We start from the raw sequence: 20,015 nt of genomic DNA, 5'->3' as shown, positions 1-20,015 counted from the left end.
TTGATAACTTTGGATGTTGAAATGGTAAAATATGATCCGGCTTGTTATTTGATGTGGCACATATATTGTTATTTGAGTTCAACATGCCGTAATGGGTCCAGTGGAATTGAGGAACCAAAAAACCTCGAAGTTAGATTCTGATCTACCAGACTACTACTGTCCCTTTATGTTCATATGTTACTCGTTTAATTCCACCTTTTGATGTCTTACACTATTCTATTGTCATGCGACAATCTCAAATGATGTTTAAATTCGTCTAATCCAGGTCATGTTGTGATCCAAATGTTGGTACACATTAAGAGAGAGAGAGAGAGAGAGAGAGGACTCGCCCTTCTTGTACATATTGACTGTTTTTTTATGTATCAGCTTTAATAAATTTTGGAGGTCATCTCCAGCAGGTTTGATGAGGAAGTTGGCTAACTACACTGAGCTCCTTGGGGTAACAGAGAAAGAGATTTAAGAATAATGAATTAGGAGTAATTACGTACATCTCTGTAAGACAATACGGTTGGCCTTTTGTATGAGAAGGAGGTGGAGAGAGATGACAAGTTACAGCGAGTAAAGCTTCTCTTCAGAAGACAAACGATAAAATTGAAACGAGACTTTATGCAAGCGGCTATTGACGATGCAACTTCTCTGTTTCCGTTCTTGGTAGATCAGCGGGGTGACAATTGGTGCTACAGCTGAATTGTTCATAAAAAGGAAATACAATCTGTTGTTGGTTTGACCATCAAAAGAAAATAGAGCCACGTAGCCTCATAAAAGCGTTAAAAGGGGTTTGCTCGAAGTGATTGTACATGCATATATTGTAAATTAGGCAAGGCAATATTGTGGAGATGAATGTGTTGGTTAAGTCTGCAAATTATATTTTTTCCCATAAGCATCTCATGAGTATTTAATACGGGTTCGCCCCTTCAACTTGGAAAAGGAGAAGAAAATTTCTTCCAACAGTCTGATATCATAGTTCACGACCACAATCTCTCTCTCTCGCTCTCTCGCTCTACAATTACAAACAAGTGGAGTCTTCCTCAAAATTGAATCAACGAAAATTAAACAGAGAACATATTTCTCATGAGATGGAGATAATTAAATTTGAAGCTTGGCAAAAGGTGAAGGGAAATCATATACATTCAGCACTACCGAAGACGGAATTGGGTAGCAATCTTGCCAACCATCCCAAGTGTCTTAAACATAAGCCTATACATGCGATCAGCAAAGTAACAAACACAACACGCTACAATTAACAACTTGAGACACATACTAGTAGGACTCTTCCACTACTTTGCATTCTCACTGCTCTTAACACAAATTAAATATGTCAGGTCAGTAATTGGCTGCGTAAGGCACCATCTAGCATGATTCACCACCACTTACAGCATCCTCACCATTTTCCTACAATTACCACAAGAAATTATCAGCAACAAGTCAGGATGGAATAGCTGAAAAATTTGTTCCATATTGCTCTTGGTTGAATCCAATTTAAATATCACAGTAGTAGAAGAGGACGGGCCAATTCACTATAATGCTATCAACCATTGCAGCTGAACAGAGCAGCACAATGTTTTTAGAGTAGATCTTGTCAATGGATCCACTTAGTCAAATTTTGATAAAATCAATTTGAATTATATTAACAACGAGAACAGAATAAGAAACCTTTCTGTCCAAATAATCCGACATGGCCTTATCAAATTCAGCCCGCTTTTCAGTGGCAATATCATAATATTCAACCTTTTCCTGCCAAACATTACCAAACAAGAACCGTCAGTCATTTAGCAACTTTATGAAAAGTCAAGGTAAATGAAGTAGGATGCTTTGGGGACTAATAGATAAAAAGCTAAAGAAACTCTGCAACTCGTGCAATTTAAAATCATTTGAAACCCTTGAGATAGCATAATTAAATCTTAAAAGTAGATATTGCTAAAGCTTGAAACGTCAACTAGGGTGAGAATACTTTGTGCAGATATTTACAGGGTTGGCAAAATTTACCATGACAGTGAGACCTTCAACTTACTATTCATTTGGAAAAAAGAAACCACAACAAAAAAGGGATTGAAGAAACTAGGACAAAAATAGATCTATTGCCAAACTTAAAGCTACCATGCGTGTTCATGCACAATCAGACCTGAGGCAATCACACACACAGCATACCTAGCTGGTAGTTCTAACCGTGCAGTCCAAGATTTCTAGGTTACTGGTTCTTCCCAACTGGATCCTACTGAATGTTTGATGTGTAGAAAAATTACGAAACTTCACAAATTGGCATATTCTTTACAGCAGAGCACTTCCAATAAAAGCAAAGGAAAAACAAGAAAAACATGTAAGCAGATGATGCTCCTAGACTATGTAAATCTGCCACAAGAACATGCTCCAAAACTAATGGTTAGTTGCAGCCTTCCCAAGTTCTGGCCGCCAGAGTCTGTATTGAATAAAGAAACAAGCTGGTCATCACCAGCATACAAAGTCTATATCTTTCTTTTTTGGTCTTTCAGAAAATCCAAAACAAAACATGAACAATCATTGTGGAATCTGAGAAAATAGAATATAAAAAATATTAAGTACAGTTAAAATATTAATAAACATGATTTAAAAGGAAAAAAATGCAGCACATGAACTCAAACACAAACAAGTAGAATCAAAGCACCCCAAGAAGCAGTAAGACATGTTGTCCCAAATCTGCAAGCAATGTGGATGATGTGGAAAGCGAGAGACAAAACTAATAGAAGTTTCAACCAGCGGTACCAAATGTTTATTGTACAGTCGAATATGAAACCACAAAGATGTGCATAGTCTTGGAAGTATATGCCAAAGTTGAGAATCTTATAACCAGGGTCACCTCCACAAAATTTTATCATTAGGATGATTACCTACCAACACTAAAGTGCATTGTGAAAAAAGTGGCGTAATGCGATTGAAGTGGAATAGGCCTTACATCATATGTCATTGTCTTCCATTTCTCCCCTGCTGCCTTTCCAATCTACAAACATATAAATAATAAGCAGTAACGCTAAGGTGAATTGAAAATTTAAAGAATAAAATGGACAAGCATTTCATACTTACATCACGCATTGATTTGATCTCTGGATTCTGTTCTTGATATCCTTTCCGGAAGTCTTCCCTTCAAGATGGAACAGGTACACAGTTTCACATGCAATGTCTCAGTATTGTTTTCCTTGTTTCTTAAGAAACGAGAACAATATGTATATAACTCATCAAGCAAACGACGCTACTTATAACTCTTAAGAATGCACAATCCATATAGTACAGCTAGTCGTATAACCAAATTCTTGCTTTTTAATGAAAAACGGTTCTTACTGATCACTACCAAGTACCAAATAATCATGAAAGTAGCACATTTCAAATCCAGAAACTCCAGCAAACGCTAGAGGAAGTCATATACTGCATATATGGGTTATGTTCGGCACACCTATTGTAAAAAACGACACCAGGTTAGGAATACATGGATTTAATGAGTATAGGGTATGTTTTACAGATAGATGTACACATTTCAGTATAAACAACTGATCCCTTTCCCAATACATTTACCAATTATATATCTTAACACCACAATAACAGTAATTTTTTGTCAGGCTATGCTCGCTTGAACATGGCATAATCTCAGAAAAAAAAAAAACTGAGTACAAGCAAGTTAAGCCACGCAGGAAAAAAAAAAAAAAAAAAAAAAGATAAACCAACTTGTTTGGTCGTGCACTACCATAATTCTAGCCGGATAATTTTTAGAACTTCAGGCAATTAAACATAAGAAGAATGTCAACTTATGCGTATGTAAAGAATCTATCAGTTTCATCACATAATTCATATTGGTTCCAAGTGTAGAGAAGTCAAACTAAAGGGAAAAAGAAAGCCAATCCTGCAACTTCAAGTCTCAACTATAGACAGCACGAGAATTAAAAAGCAAATAAATAACTAAATGCCTATAAAGAATCTGCAGAAGGAACTCAACAGAAACAAAAGGTTTATCAGAAAGAAACGACTTACAGGAAGTAGAAAAAAGCAGTTGGCGGCTTCTTGGGCTTCCGCGAGTCCACCTTCTGGTGCTTCTTCTTCTTCACCGTCTTGGTCTTCTTGTTGATGGGCGACTTCGGTTTGTCATTTTTCCTGCAAATTTTTTCACAACACAAAGGAAACCCACTAAGAATGAAAACCGGAGAACAAGAAGAAATCAGGAATTTAAGCAGGCTTCATCACAAAAACAGGGTTTTATTATTACTTCCTCGTTGCGGGCATTGCGGTGTGACAGACCCTCTCTCTCTGTCTCTCTTCCCTGCCGTTTGAACTCGCTCCACAGAAATCGCAACAATGCCCTTCTCGAGTTGAAAGCCAAAGAGGATGTGTCCCCGCAGAGTAGTAATATCCTAATTCCAATAAAACCCTTCTCTTTTCTCCAAAACTCAACAACTCTTACCCGAGGATCAATCCAATTAGACCCGAATCAGAATCCAAAATGGTAACATCACATTCAGATCCAAACTCAAACCCAAATACAAATCAGGGTCTACCAGTCCGAAACCCAAATCTGAAAAACATGGGAAATTGCCAGATCCAATAGTTAGTGACGGGAAACATGCAGTTTGACATTATGTAAATCTGTATTTGGATGGAGACTTCGCCTTAGATTATACCCGAACTAAATCCAGTTAAGAAATTAATTTAAACGAAATCTGAGTCTCGAATAAACCAAACTTAGCAAATCCCAATTCAATCAGAAGATATATATGCGTTCTATTTGACCTCGATCTCAAAATAGTGAATTGAGTTTAGGAAAACAGCGGAACTATTTTATGTTTGCAAGGCAAGAGAAACCGACTCGATCCCATTGAGCATGTGTGCCATGAGGGCAAAATGGTACATATCAAAATTTACCATGATACCATCAAAATATTTCTACAAGTTTTCTGAAAAATTCTCGGAATTTATGTACTGTCATGTTCCTTTTCCACATACTTTACGGTCTACATTTTCATCGTCAATGGCAAATTCTTGGGCGTTAAGGTTGCTGAACACTATCTTCAGTCCATTTACAACCCATCTGCAACTATTGTTAAGTCTTGCTGTAGTCTTCCCACAACTAAATCAAGAGACTTTGTCTCCCTACATCAATTTCATTTGCTGGTAACTATGTTGAAGCGATTCCAAGTGAAAGGGTTCTCTTTACAGAGCTACTTAAGCTGCGCATCTTTTTCCACTTCCTCATAGATATTTCACCCTCATTAGGTAGCTGCAGCTGCTCATTATCAGGCAGTGGCTGCTCCATATAGTCATTCTCGGAATGCATCTGCAGGCACGGGCTCTCATTGTGTAAGACGCAGCTTGGATGGATGCTTCACAAATACCTACCTTCCCTCATTAAGCTTCAAGCAGAGACCAACATTTGTTTTAACAACCATCAACAAGTTTCAGGCACTCAAATTGCCCGCAGAGAGAATTCTCTTGGCATGTAATTGATGACAATGACTGCCATAACAGCTTGTTTCAGTTCAAGGGAGATCAAGGATTGGAACAACAGAAATCTTTGTCAAGGAAGTACGAGTTCTGCTCCTTTCAACCTTGGAGAAATGAAAATCTCTGTAATCGTTGCGAGAATTCAAATTATGAAGTTAAGGCTATTGAAAGTAAGGATAGAGTTCTCTTATTTCATATACCCAACAAGAGATCTGGGCACTTGGCTTCCCTTTTGGCTTTATACCATCAAATTGGAGGAATTTAGGAGTTCTTATTCCTTGGGGTAATGTAATCTAACAGAGCCCTGCTTCGATCGCAGCTTCACAATACAAAGAAGAAGAATCTGCCTCTAAGTAGTTTCCAAACACTAAGCAAATGCATTTGATAGCTTCTAAACGACTGGTACAAATAACTTGCAATTGACACTGCATTAGGTCAGCCATTCAAAGCGTAGCAGAGATGGACATGCAGTTGAATACCCAACGAAGGTCTGGTCAGGCTTCGGTCCAAAAAATTGAGTGTGACCAAAATAAAGTGACCCAGTTTGGTCTAATTAACAATCAACTATCAAGTCGACTCGACTACAAATTCAATAGGCTAGGGCTCGCCTGAGCTGACAACCAGGTCGCTTGGGGCCCTGCCTGAGTCTAGCCGCAGCTTTGCAAGAACTGGTCCAGGCTAAGCCTACACCTTGTTCTGCAATTGGGCCCTCAACTGGCCCTATTGAGGCCATCTAAGCCTTGGAAAGGAAACTTGTAATCCTTCTCAGTGTAGGAACCTTTGAGTTCATTCATTGCCACACAGACTGCTTTAATCTGATGCCAATGAACGCCAACGTGATGGCCTGATGGGGAGGGCCTGGACCATGAAGAAAAAAGTTCGAATAGCATCTTATTTGTCGACAGCCAAACACTGCCTTCATCCTTCACATAAATTGCTGTCATGTTCATATGAAAGAACGTGTCATCGACTGCTTCGTCTTGTTCAGTGCATTGTGTTAACCTCTCAAAGAAACAAAGAAATAACTGACACGCAGGCGCTTTGAGATGCACAGAAACGTTGGTTTAATTGGCCTGAAATGGCTGTAACTGTCTCCTTCTGTTAAAATTATAGTAAATAGCCACGTTACATACAAAGGTCCACCTAACAGACTCGGTAATCGGTATAAAACTAAACAATATTCGAGTTTTGTATCGCGAGTGTCCTTCTTTGGCACGCAAACCATGTGGCCATTATGGCGACGTGAAGCACCGTTCCGGACCAAGGACATGCCTTTTATTTCCTTCATTTTCCCTTTAAGGCGGAAAAGGGAGAGGGAGAGATACTTAGAAGGTTACGTGAATGATGTTGATTCGTCCAGCCAGAAAGGTCGTCCACGCTCTTCTTCAGCTATTTTGCCACGTGGCACGATTCCCAGCTGCAAACAGAGATTAAATCCCACAAATCACAACACCCATGTCTTTTTTTCTGGCTGTCAGTGTTCTCTATCTCTCTCTCTCTCTCTCGCTCTCTCGCTCTTTGTCTCTCTGCATAATAGGGGGACGTTTCAAAACGGAATGATATGTTGGGAGCTATGGCAAGTGCGATATGGGTTTTCTACTAGAAAGATCTTGACACTTAACAAGGGTACACTTCCAACTGTTTCTTTCGAAGCTTTTATGATATTTTATGCCATCGTTCTGTTGTTCTTGGCTGGAGCTATCTAAGCTTATTGTGGTCTTTCTACTCCGTTGTTCTTTTACAAAGGTGCGGAAACCTTCATTCTAACAGCATCCCTTTGAGCTTGTTATCGGTTTGGGGATGAAGAATTGAAGGGTTCTTGTTAAAAAAGAGTTTGGTTCAGCTTTTTCTGTCTCGGATTTGGTCGTGAAGGTTTACCGTTGGAGATTGTGTCAAGTGGTGCCGAATTTAGAGAGAGAAGGATGTCCTTGACATACCCATCTGTTGATTTTAGCTGGAGTGGGTTGGATTTTGCCTCCTGCGGGTGTTCGAGCAAATGCTGTATTTCGAGCATCGGCTTCCCTTATCGGAAGCTTTCTCAGCAAGGTGACCGATTGTTCCGCCAGAAGAAGAGCTTCCACTGTGGAGTGTCTTCAGTTCAGAGGCCGGATGTTATGCTAAACGGTACGAATTTATGGATGGTTCTGATGTTTCATGCTTGGGAGAAGTGTTTGAAAGTTCTATTGGCTTTTTCTTTGGTTCTTTGACGGTTCTGAATTTTGCAGTTAAGGAAGAAGATGTAGCATTGTCATTCAACCGTGATGTTAAATTTGACAATAGGGTTTCGATGTCTTCTTTGCTAGCTGCTGTTGCTGATGACCTGCGCATGTTAAACGAAAATCTCCAATCAGTAAGTGGTCACATATTCTTACCTGTTTACTCCCTGTTCTGACATCGAACAGAACAACGAGCTGCTCTGTTCTTTTGTCAGCCCCATATGTGTTTGTGGACAGCCATTTCGGAATATTTCCTGTAACTTCTTCAAAAGTTTAATCATGCTATGTGATTGGCACTGCTTGATTCAGCTGGTCAATTCAGATCCAGCAAAGGGAAAGGCAGTGAACTAGGTTGCATCTAGTAATTGACATTTGAGTTCATATGATTCCAACAGCCAGCAACAGGTGATCAGATTTCTACTAGTATTCAAATGCCGAAATGTCTAGAGTTTTTGTGAAGTCCTTACGTTCTGCAAGTTCGAACTCGTTGAGAAGTCTGCCGAAAAAAAAAAGCTCTTGAACTGACCACATCAACTCCATGTGTGTCATTCAACTACCATAAATGTTACATGTTTCACAATTGTCTCTCGCTATTTAATTACACGTGCGGTTTAATACTGTGCTATTTCGTTGTGAATGACTATTATCTTCAAGATGAGAAGCGCTTGTATTTTAAGTTTAGCTGCATTCAGTTTTATATTTTCATCTTTCCTTGAAGTTAAGTCATTTTCTTCCTTAATTCAACGATGTTCAGCATGGCTGGAGCTGTCCAAAGTGATAAGTGCTTCTCAAGTCCCTTGATGCATTGCTTTATGCACCATCTTCACCTGATGTTGATAATTGCAATCCTTATCAATTAAGCATGTGCCACTAAGATCCTTAAATTGGGACTTCTTGATAGATAGTTGGTGCGGAAAATCCCATGTTGATGTCAGCAGCAGAACAGATTTTTGGTGCTGGTGGAAAGAGAATGAGACCTGCATTAGTGTTTCTTGTTTCACGAGCCACATCTCAGATGACAGGATTGAAGTAAGCTACATTTTCCCCCCTTTCATTTATTAATATATTCAGTTGAAAAATATTCATAAATGCTGATACTCAGGGATGTTAGACCACAACATCGGCGATTAGCAGAAATTATTGAGATGATTCACACAGCAAGCTTAATACATGATGATGTATTGGATGAAAGTAGCTTGAGAAGAGGTACTATTTTTCACCTTTTGTCAGCGTTATGCAGCTTATATAGGATAGAGTTTCTGGTTAATATGAGATGCTTTAGCTCTAAACATATAATCGTCTACTTTGTTGCCTTGTTCTTGTTTATTAACTCTGCCCTCTAATTATTTTCTTCCTTACTAGCTAAGTCAAATAGCTGAATTGATTCATGGAAAAAGAAGGGAAGCTATGAAGCTTAGTACTTACCTTTGCATGTAATATAATGGAGTTCATGTTTCCTTATCTTCAGTTTGCCACCTTCAATTCGTTTTTGATTCAATGAATATGAAGAAACAGCCAATTAACTTGGAAAAGTTTGGAAATTTTACACAACAGGTAATTTATCCTTTAACATGTTTTCCTCTAGAAGGTTATTAAAGAGAAAAAGTAGAAATCTAGAAGTTCCATATTAGAATCTCCTCAATCGCAACATTATTATAATGCACAAATAATATAAGCATGGGAAAAGAACAAAAACCGCAATGATTTATGCATTAGGCGACCAACCACTTGATATCCTCAATAAGTATCTCTTTTAGTAATCAGATAAAACATGTTTAGGACCCTAATGACCAATAATACGCTAATAATAAAACAAGGTCTCATACATCGAGCTTCAAATACTCTAGTAACTATCCAGTATCCATAACAAACAATATACTGCATTTTGTATTTCTACCAAAGCACAAATGAGCTGAGAAGTTGATTATGATAAATTTTCTGCTCAAACATTATCTACATGCCAAAGTAAGCAGTCTTTTTGTCAACTCTTCAGGAAAGGAGACAATTCATCAACTTTATGGTACTAGGGTTGCAGTGCTAGCTGGCGATTTCATGTTTGCTCAGTCATCATGGTACCTTGCAAATCTAGAAAACATTGAAGTTATAAAGCTCATTAGTCAAGTATGTCTACAGTCTCAATGTTCTCAAGTTCCATATTAAAACAAAGTTTACATGTGCGTGTGATATTTCATTGCGGAAAATCTTGGTGTGACAGGTCATCAAAGATTTTGCAAGTGGTGAGATAAAGCAAGCCTCGAGCCTTTTTGACTGTGACCTTGCTTTGGAAGACTACTTGCTGAAGAGCTACTATAAGACAGCTTCCCTAATTGCAGCAAGCACAAAATCTGCAGCTATATTCAGTGGTGTCGGTGAAAGAGTATGTGATGAGATGTACAACTATGGGAAAAATTTAGGTCTATCATTCCAAATTGTGGATGATATACTTGACTTCACACAGTCATCAGAGAAACTTGGCAAGCCAGCAGCAAGTGACCTGGCTAAAGGAAATCTCACTGCCCCAGTCCTGTTTGCATTAAAGAAGGAACCAAAACTTAGAGAAATTATTGAATCTGAGTTTACTGAAATGGGATCTCTGGAATTGGCTATTGAATTGGTTTATAAAGGTGGGGGGATTGAAAGAGCACGAGATTTAGCAAAACAGAAAGCTGACCTTGCTATTCAAAGCCTAAATTGCCTGCCTCAGAATGAGCTGAGGTCATCGCTTGCAGGAATGGTTAAATATGCTCTTGAACGATTGGACTAGAAGTTGACCTTACCAAATTGGAGAAAGCTTGGAGAAGTAAATTCCTGCTTGATTATGATTTCTCTGTGTGATGCTGCTGATTTTGGGAGTTACCCACCACTGCTTTCAGATACAAGGATAGATGCGATACATGTTTAATATTTTCACCTTTTGTCTCTTCAAGAATAGTACTCTCTTCTAGCATAGTAAATGTTGTAATTACTGCTACTGCAACTTGGTTTTGTTCAACCTCATTCTTTACAATGAATTTGTCGACACAATCCTGTATTTTATGTGCATTTTGTCGTGAGTTATGTAATATTATTTTGCTTAAGTTCAGTTCAATCCCATGTTTGCATAAGCATTTAGCAAATTGTTTCTCCATCAGCATAGGGTGCCATGTTCTTTACTTTTCCAGATTATTGTTCATGGATTCATACAACTATGACCGAGCCTCTCTTTCAAATAATCTGCTCAAAACTTTTAGCTTAAAGCCTAAAAGTTTTTAGTATTCTATTGCCTCTGTTGATTACGTGTCAATTTGTTTCAAAGTTGAAAAGCATAGCATAAAACTTTCAATCATTACTCATTTTCCAGTGTTGGGATTTTCCAGGAAAGAAAAATCACTTTGTTTTAACAATGAGTTACTTTAAAATTCCTATTGTTTGTTGTAGATCTACTGCTATTACCGGACTTTGATGTCATTTGGGTGGTACATGCTGTAGTTTTGGTATTGGATGTTTAGCTTTTCACCTCAGGGTGCCTCTCGGTTTCTCACCAAGAGCATTTCTTCTGTTTTCATTGTTTCTGTCCTTCACTTTGCAGTTTGCAGATGTACGCAGATTGTTCAACATATCATTTGACAGAGTGCCATTTGATCTCTTTGTTGTTTGCTGAAATGCAGAAGCAACTCCATCACCACAAATAGTGAAACTATCTAAAAAGTGATTTGTTTTAGTTCCTCCAGAAACTCGTATTCATTTATAACATGACTACTTGAGCCGCAGGCACTGGAAATGATGCAGTGTTATATTATATAAAAGTTGGTCAAAACCAGACTACTTGGGTAAGACGAAAACCAAACCTATTAAAATTAATTCTTAACTTATTTTTTTACAATCTAACCGTATAGATATGATCATAAGAGAGATCTGGTGAGAAACATGTATTAATTTAGTCATTTCTTACCTTAATAATGTTTTTTTAATAATAAAAAAATGAACACAGCTCATATAACATCAAATTTTGATAGTAGAAAGATCCTTTTTCTTTGACAAAAATACTTACACTAAAGCATGATTTATATTAAATTAGTGTTTATAAACATTTTAAAAAGTCCATATTTTGTTTAAAACACTTTTTAACATGAATATAAGAGGTCTGACTTTCATCCCTTACCCAATTGGTCTAGTATCTACCAACCACTCCCGGTGCGTAAGCATAAGATGTAATTTGCTTATGAAATTCAGCTAATGAATAGCGAGCCTGTTGAGTTCACAATTCATTCGACAATGCTCAAGTAAAAGCCAGCCAATGATATGCACAGGTTCAGCGATTGCTCTTGACAAGGCTGAAGATTGAATTTGACAAGCCAGAGCAGCACAAGCGTCTACACTAGCACCTCGTGAGCTTGTGATCGTTACTTCCTTGAAGACTCCATGTCACATAGGCTATAGGAAAAATGCTCCACTGGGAGATTGCAACTCGATCAATTCACAGATCCGTTGAGTAGTAAAGATAGCATGTATGTGAGATTCAAGTTCCAATATGCCCATTAAATTAGAAAAAGATCAAACTAATTAAATTCGATTAAGTTACTTGCGAAAAGCTCGTAGGTTCAGGAACTGTTCATTTATGCCTGTCTCACCGTGATATTCTATTTTGAGGACCGTTCCTATGCCCTTAGTTTATAAAACTGAAACCTTCATCAAAATCATTAAGCCCGCTTTTTTTCTGCTGACACATATTTACAAATGGAACAGATGAAAGGAACACTTTGAAAAGTGTTGCAAGGTTGATTTGGTTTGGATCTTTACTGTTATTTTCCATCATTTTTTCAGTATTCTCTTTTCCTTTATTGATCGTTTCAGTGTTCCAATCTTTTGTGATATATTGGCGTTAAAACTTAGGAAATACCTTCAGCTTTTACAATTTATTATTGCTCTTGCATCCCTATCTTTCTTTCTTTACCAAATAAAAGACGTTATTTGAAGATTTTTGGTAAACAGTTCCGTAATTTTGGTTGCATTTGGTGTTCAGTTGGTGAGCTTCAAGAACAACCATCGGTTGCGCAAATTCATCTTTCTTCGTGTAGCCTTCAATTTCTATTACTTGATGCATGATGATTCAATTACATCGAAGAGAAGACCTTATATATTTGAAGGTTCTGGATAGTGGCAAAGCACCAGGGTGTTCGCTTTTGGAGCGTTTTCATGTGGAAATCACATTAACAAATAACAAGTTGCACTGTCTCGTGTTCCACTGAACATGAGAATGTGCAATGAATTATGTACCACAACTTATAGAAAATCCAGATATTAGATGCCATTGCAGATGTGCCGAGTGCGGTAATCCAGAAGATGGATAGTGCTGCAACCATGTGAGCGAAAGAGAGAGAAAGAGTTTTTTAATAACCATAGGATCTTTGAGGAGATCCAGAAATTAGTGGCATTGCAAATGTTCAAGTGTTGTAATCCAGGAGTTGGGTAGTGCTGAAACCATGTGAATAAGAGAGAGAGAGAGAGAGAGAGTTTCTTTTTAAAATGACAGGCTTCATGGAGTCACATGCAGGTCAACATTACAGTACATGATCAGATGATGGGTTTTTCTTTTATGTGAGAACACCAGAAAAGAGAAAAACTAAGAAACCGATGCTCTGAGTGTATCCATGATTCAGGATAATGATGGAATTAAGGTTGGTATGAAAATAATCTTCTTTCGGCTCTGGCAGAGCATGTGCCGATTGCCATTTCCAATGACTTTCTGAAAAATCCAAAAGACATCACCTTTATTTTACTTGAATCCAAGGACCTTGGTCCCCCTTCCCACACAATGAACTCGTTAATTCTCTCTCGATTAAAGTATTGGAAAGAAGGACGTCCACCAGATGTCTCCGTTGCATAAGGAGATAAGGGCTCTGGACACTCAGCAACTGACCTCTTCTGACATTAACTCCCATTTTGCAGAGAACAGAAAGCAGAAGGCAGAGAGAGAGAGAGAGCGGGAGGTTAAGTAGAATATGTATGGTGAAATGCTCTACTCTTATACAGACGAAGATATCCAGGGCATTTCTTCATCTTAATTTTGTAAAATTAATCACATATAAGTGTAAATTATATAATACATGATTGATTTTGCAGAAATCGAACTTAGAGCAGTTAATTACGGTACATAAACAGGTTTTAGTGAGAATTGATCAACACCCAAAATTTAGTCAAGCATATTCAAGATTCAAATTGCTTTATCATTTCATAAATAAGCACGATTCTATATGCTGATTCTTAGTCAGACGACCATGGTTGATCATCAGAGTCAAATTTGGTTAAAAGAAGAAGCTGTTGACATGTCTGGTTTGCCCACAATTTGCAAGGCTCCTGAAAACCCATTAGCTTAGAGTTTGTCGTGTTTTGCTGACTCCAAGAGGACAAGTTTCGATTAGAAAAATATGAAGCAGAAAAAAATTGATTCCTGGCTACCAGAAAAAGAGGAGACTTCTAGAGGTATGATTATTGAGGCCACCTTGCCACCATCTGCCCCAAATGTCACAACACCATGACTAAGCGGTGCTTTTTTTTCTCTCTCGTCGTGAGTCTCGAGTTCATTTTTTTATGTCTTGCAATTGCTTTTTTAAGGTCTTTTCCTCTGCCTCACCTTCCCTTGTTAATAGTCTTCCCGACCTACCCTCTATTCGTCTTCTTTTCCTCTTTTGTCTTTCCCCCCACTTGGTTGTTTCTTGGGGTCGTGTTTATAGGTTGTGGCTTATTTCAGCTTGGTGGCGCATTTGGGAGGAGCTTAGCAACAGGGTCTTCAGGGGCACCTTCTATGGTCGGAGTCTGTAGCTCGTCTTGTGTAGGGGATGCCAATTTTGTCATTCGGCTGCGGCATCATCCTCTTTCTGCAGCTGGATGATGGTATCGTTCTATCCTTCCACTCTCTCCCCACCCCTCTTATTTCGTTTTTTGTGAATTGTATTGTATGTTTCGCCTTTGGTTTCTGTGGTTTGTTACTCTAACTAAGGGACTTTTTGTCTCATCCCTCCACACTTTATATATATATATATATATATATATATATATATATATATATATATATATATATATATATATATATATATATATATATATATATATATATAGAGAGAGAGAGAGAGAGAGAGAGAGAGAGAGAGAGAGAGAGAGAGAGAGAGAGTTATTGTAAGATGCGAATCCATGTTTTCTGGTGGCATGGATCTGGAGATGCTCGGCAGCATTGGCATGAAGCCCCTCAAATGTGGATGACCTGGGGCCCTCTCACCTGGAGAAGGCGCGGCCAGCTCCGCCCAATCCAGCCAATCTCTCTCTTTGCATGGCCCAATCACAAGCACCTCGTGACCGGCGCCTGGGCCGAGGTCGGCAGAAGACCATCGACGGCTGGGAACAAACCACGAGGTCTTGACTGTTAAAGATGGACGGCCGAGAGCGGTCCACGTCTGAGGGAAGAGAGAGGCGCGTGTAGGGCCGAGGAAGGCTGGTCACATGGGTCGGCAGGTCTTTAAGTGGCGCATGTGAGCGCATGTGCGTTCCGTTTGAGCGTGAATGATCATATTACTCTCCCTCCCATGACCATGGCACCATCAATCTGGATCCAATTCCGTAATCTGGATTTGATTCCAATTACATTTTAATCGAACCAGATGCAGCTCATTTCTCAATCAATGTAATTTGCTAGTTTCATTTTCATCTTCTTTAAAAAAGTTTATTATCACTAGAGTCGTGTTTGGTACTGATTAAAACGTGAAAATCCTTCTTTTCTTTTCATGTGCGCTGCTTTTAAAAACAAAAGTGGGCATTCTAGTATCAAAATCATTCCCACATTTAGATCTACTTAAAGAACAGTGGAAGGAAAGTGTTTGAACTTTGATGCATCAAGCAGGAGAAATTATTTGGGTTTTGAACCAAATTTGTGAGAATGTTTTATGACTTAGAAACTTCCTGTAATATAATTGTAAGCTCATTCTTTCTAAGTTGAAAATGAAAAGTATATACATATATAAGATGCTTGAATGGCAGGAGGAGACTTGGAGAAATGGCCTGATTTATGAGGACAAATAAATAGATAAATAAATAAATAAAAACATAAAATAAATTTTTGAAAAAAAAAAAAGTTTTGAAAGACAAAAAGAACCAAGTGGGCCCCTTTGCCTGGTTGGCATGGACATTTTTGGGGATGGCCCACAGAGCTCGCTCTTCTCCACAATGATTTAAGCACAGCCAGCTTCATCTTCAACCCCTCCTCTTCTTCTCACCACTTCTCTCTCTAGAACATGGATGTAAACAGAAGAGCCATGTCGGCGAGGAACACAGTCTCCTATCTCCAATGGCTGCTGCCTGCCATTGGAGAAGCCACACAGCAGCAGGTGGGAATACAAGGCAGCGTGGTGCAGAGGGGGAAGATGATCAAGACGGCTGCTGATATGGGGCTCGCCCAATCCTCAAACGGGCGGCAATACCACTGGTGCAGGGCCCTCAGGCTGAGGCTCCGGAGTTGCAGGCAGAAGAAGGCGCTGCAAACGAGGAGGCTCAGCAGAATGCTGGTGAGGAAGAGGAAGCCCATGGCGTCCCTGAGGAGGAGAAGGGAGAGGTCCCTGCTGTCGTTGAAGGGGAGGGAGAGCGAGAAGGAGGGCATGGAGAGGAGGGTCAGGGCTCTGAAGAGGCTGGTCCCCGGAGGCGAGGGCATGGCCTTGGAGAGGCTCTTCGAGGAGGCTGCCGACTACATAATGGCTCTCCAGGGACAGGTGACCGCCATGAAGGCCCTGGCCAGCTTCTTCGACTCTGTAGGCGATGAGAAGACGATGATGAACAGAGAGCCCTGTTAGCTGCAGCTGGGGATTCTGCTTCTGCTTCTGCTTCTGCCCTGCCTGCCCTTCTTCTTTTCTTTGTTTCTTTCGAGTGTTAAACTATCGAAGTAAGGAAGGAAGGAAGGAAGGTGAAGGGGAAGAAACCAACCCTTATTTTTCTTCTTGGTTTCTGCTCTTTCCTCTTCCGCATGTAATTTTTTCTTTGTGGGTCTTCTTTTTTACTTCTTTTCTTCTCTTTTTAATCTTAATGAGAAGACATCTGCCTCACCGACGAGGTGTTTTTTCATGGGCAGGCTCCATTTTTCTCTGTCTCTCTCCTCTTTCTCTCTCTAGAATCGAAGCAATCACAGGTGCCCAATTGGATTCACGTGCACATCTTGGCATTCCAGCTGTAGGGGAAAAAAAATGACAGCTTTTATTTTTATTTTTATTTTTATTTTTTTATTTAAAAAAAGGACAAAAAAAATTTATAAATGAAGGTGAAAAAACTCACTCACCATGAACAGGTGAGTGAGAATTGAAGTTGCAAATTCTCTGAAAGCGCTGTGACCTGCGGCTTCGATGGCAGAGATTTCTCGGCCATGACTGAGGCCACGTTAGAGCGAGGCATGAATGCTGAGTCCTCTTATGTTGGTAGGGACAAAAGCGCTCATAAAGATGGCGCTCTGATGATTTGAGCAGGCGAGGGAGATCTTGTCAGTTTGTGGATCGATTCGAGATGGGTCCGCTTTCAATCAATAATTGGTGTTCCCATTATGGCTCGAGCCCACCTTGGCTCGATCAAGTAGGTGCAGACCGCCTCAGGTGGGTCCGCCGCGCGCCTAGCAGCGTTTGAAGACTCGATTCAGTTTGTTGGCTAAGGCCCATGAGTTGGGTGGCTGGAAAGAGGTTGAATGAATGTTCCAAGTAGCAATTCAAAGCTCAACAAGAGAAGGGAGAAAGAGATGGACCCAATTTCAAAGTCTACATTTTGGCACTATGTGAAACAAACTTGACCAACTTGATGAACCCACACATGTTTTACTCAAAGTTTGGGGACCATAGGGACCATGGTCTCTTGGTGACTCCAAGACTTTTGTGAGGGAGTAATATGCACATAAGAAAATGACTGTGAAGCATCAATATACAAATAAGCAATTTGTGTGGGCATTTGCCCCTACAAGCCCATACCATATCAACCTCAGTGGGTGTGTAGCTTTGGCTCAGCCAAAATGGCTCCCAAGAATTAGCTAATCTTTTAGGTTGCGTTTGATAGCATCGGATCTTAGAGCCGAGGCCGCATTAAAGATCCTTCGTTTAATGAGGATTTCTATAATGTGGATCTTAAATCCACCTTACATGCTAAAAACCATAGATTTAAGGTCAGATATGAGCGTGGTCCGACGTTAAATTCTTGGATTTGAGATTCCAGGGATTTCATATCACTGCGGGTCTTAGATCCATGATGAAACAAGCATACCCTTAAGGTCGGAATACAAGAAAAAAAAAACGGAATTGAATCAATCTGCTTAAACAAATATTTTTAAGACGATCAACGGTAAATAACATCAACTTAACATTTACGTAAGCAAAATCAAGGTATATGTACATAATCAAATTAATCGAATGAATAATCATAATTATCTTTAACAAACCATTTCATTTTTGTAGACAATACCAATTTCTATATTCGCAATCTAGTCAATCGAACCAATATTTATTAACAAATGTGCTTAATACGATCGATGAAAAATAACATAAACATAACATTTATGTAGACAAAACCAAGTTACATGTTTGTACAATGAAATGCGAATAGCAACCTAGAATATATTGTAAATGCATGCAATTAGCGAGATAAACCATTGTTATGGACCATTTTACCATAGTAAGTCATTAATCTGATTTGGGTTATTCGATAAAAAGGTCAAAACTGCTCCCTCCTCTCCCTCACCCACGTATTCAATGTTGTTTTGGGTAGAAACTGTGACACCTGTCAATTAAAGTATAACACATCCACTATTTATAATCTAAAAAAGAAGATAATTAAAAATAAATGTAATTGCATGATGTAGGTACCATAAACTTAGTCGAGTTTGACACAAAAACTTTATAGAAAATCCAGAATTGACATAAAAAATTATAAGTTCTAGCATTGGATTGCCATCCACAAGTAAGCAGCACCCACCCAGTTTGAACCGGATTCGAGCCAAGAAACTTTGTCACTCGCCCAGCAACTAAGTTGTTGATTAAAACTAATAAGCAAGCTATTTGTATTTGTGTTACACAACATAGAAGCAAGAAAAAGCTAGTAGACCAATATATTATCATGAGTCTCCCAACTTAGCTTCTCTTTTAGTACCTAATTGTTTATAAAACAAAAAATACTAGTTATAAAACAAAAAACAAAAAATACTAACTTTCTTTTCGTTCTAATTGTTTATAAAACAAAAAATATGCATAAGTTTTATCGACTCATAAAATTGAACTGAGACCGCTAGTGAAGATAAAAATTTTGGCTGGTGGGGGCACTAGTTCAATAACCTTAATGTTATATATATATATATATATATATATGAAATTATTAATAAGTAAAGTTTACGAAATTGGTGTGGTCAACTGCCCACACTAGACCACTGAGTGAGACATTAAGTTTTCAAAATTATTTTTTAATTCTTATAGTTTAATACATTGTGCACTTATCTATATATGAAAGAAAAGGCAACTTAAAACAAAATCACATGGAGTGCATGAGATGAATCGCCTCGAGCAGTGATCTTTCCATCATGCCAATATCCTTGCCTGGTGTTCATTATTTTTATTAACTTGTTTATTATTTATTTTTTTAGTGGTGGGGATTTGTTTATTCAGTGGGGTTTTGAAATGTTGTAGGGATGGTGGATGACACAAGCAGGTTCCCTGTGGGGGACACCATGCCCCTACTTGGGCAGTGCTCTTATTTGTTTATTTTTTCTAAATAATATTTTAAGGGAGGTCAAGAAATAAAAAATTGGGTTAATTTGAGGCGGAGGGTGGGGAGGACAAGGGCACCTGACCTGTCCTTTTTGAGATTTGGAAAAAGTTTTCTGACTGAGGGGCTGATGCGAATTTTGGATTTTTGGGATCGGCTTTTAGAATTATGATTGTATTGTTGGGGTTGACATGTAAAAAGCTCATTACGGACGGGTCAGAGTGCACGTGGACCCGTTTGGAGATTGCCCTGCACGATGCCACCACGTGCGCACATGCAACTTTCTCTTACGGAAGAGAGAGAAAGAGATAAAAAGAAAATGAAGTGAGAGATAAAAAGAAACTCGACAAGTCAAATGACCTGAGCTTATATATATATATATATATGACAGTTTAAATATGTCTGATGTGAGATTTTGTAAGAATTTTGGAAACTAAAAATCTAAAAAGCAGTTGCTAAGAGAACATTAATAATGGTTTATAGTGCAAAAATAGTTGATTAAACAACTTATAATATTTTGGGTGTTGATTTGTTGATTTTTTTTTTTTAACCATTCAAGCATGCAGTTTTTTGAGTTTAAAGTTTAAACTC

The 20,015-nt window shown here is 38.7% G+C and overlaps 3 protein-coding genes across 3 annotated transcripts; 2 read left to right on the top strand and 1 right to left on the bottom strand.

The window, feature by feature from the left end:
• Nucleotides 1–1,110: 1,110 nt before the first annotated feature.
• Nucleotides 1,111–4,343, bottom strand: LOC116248469 (high mobility group B protein 14). Its single transcript, XM_031621268.2, has 6 exons — nucleotides 4,229–4,343; nucleotides 3,997–4,116; nucleotides 3,058–3,115; nucleotides 2,930–2,974; nucleotides 1,654–1,734; nucleotides 1,111–1,392 (listed from the first exon to the last, which is right to left on the bottom strand). The coding sequence occupies exons 1-6, from the start codon at nucleotides 4,243–4,245 to the stop codon at nucleotides 1,351–1,353; spliced, it is 363 nt and encodes a 120-aa protein (XP_031477128.1). The 5' UTR covers nucleotides 4,246–4,343; the 3' UTR covers nucleotides 1,111–1,350.
• Nucleotides 4,344–6,885: 2,542 nt separating this feature from the next.
• LOC116249055 (solanesyl-diphosphate synthase 2, chloroplastic-like) lies at nucleotides 6,886–10,792 on the top strand. Its single transcript, XM_031622169.2, has 7 exons — nucleotides 6,886–7,086; nucleotides 7,207–7,584; nucleotides 7,686–7,810; nucleotides 8,578–8,705; nucleotides 8,779–8,882; nucleotides 9,670–9,797; nucleotides 9,892–10,792. The coding sequence occupies exons 2-7, from the start codon at nucleotides 7,383–7,385 to the stop codon at nucleotides 10,438–10,440; spliced, it is 1,236 nt and encodes a 411-aa protein (XP_031478029.1). The 5' UTR covers nucleotides 6,886–7,086; nucleotides 7,207–7,382; the 3' UTR covers nucleotides 10,441–10,792.
• A 5,101-nt stretch (nucleotides 10,793–15,893) lies between these two features.
• LOC116248405 (transcription factor bHLH148-like) lies at nucleotides 15,894–16,760 on the top strand. Its single transcript, XM_031621176.2, has one exon. The coding sequence runs from the start codon at nucleotides 15,941–15,943 to the stop codon at nucleotides 16,490–16,492; it is 552 nt and encodes a 183-aa protein (XP_031477036.1). The 5' UTR covers nucleotides 15,894–15,940; the 3' UTR covers nucleotides 16,493–16,760.
• The last annotated feature ends 3,255 nt before the right edge of the window (nucleotides 16,761–20,015 follow it).

The sequence above is a fragment of the Nymphaea colorata genome, chromosome 2 (genome assembly GCF_008831285.2).
Source record: "Nymphaea colorata isolate Beijing-Zhang1983 chromosome 2, ASM883128v2, whole genome shotgun sequence".
NCBI lineage: Eukaryota > Viridiplantae > Streptophyta > Magnoliopsida > Nymphaeales > Nymphaeaceae > Nymphaea > Nymphaea colorata.
This window is presented reverse-complemented; position numbering and strand designations above follow the sequence as displayed.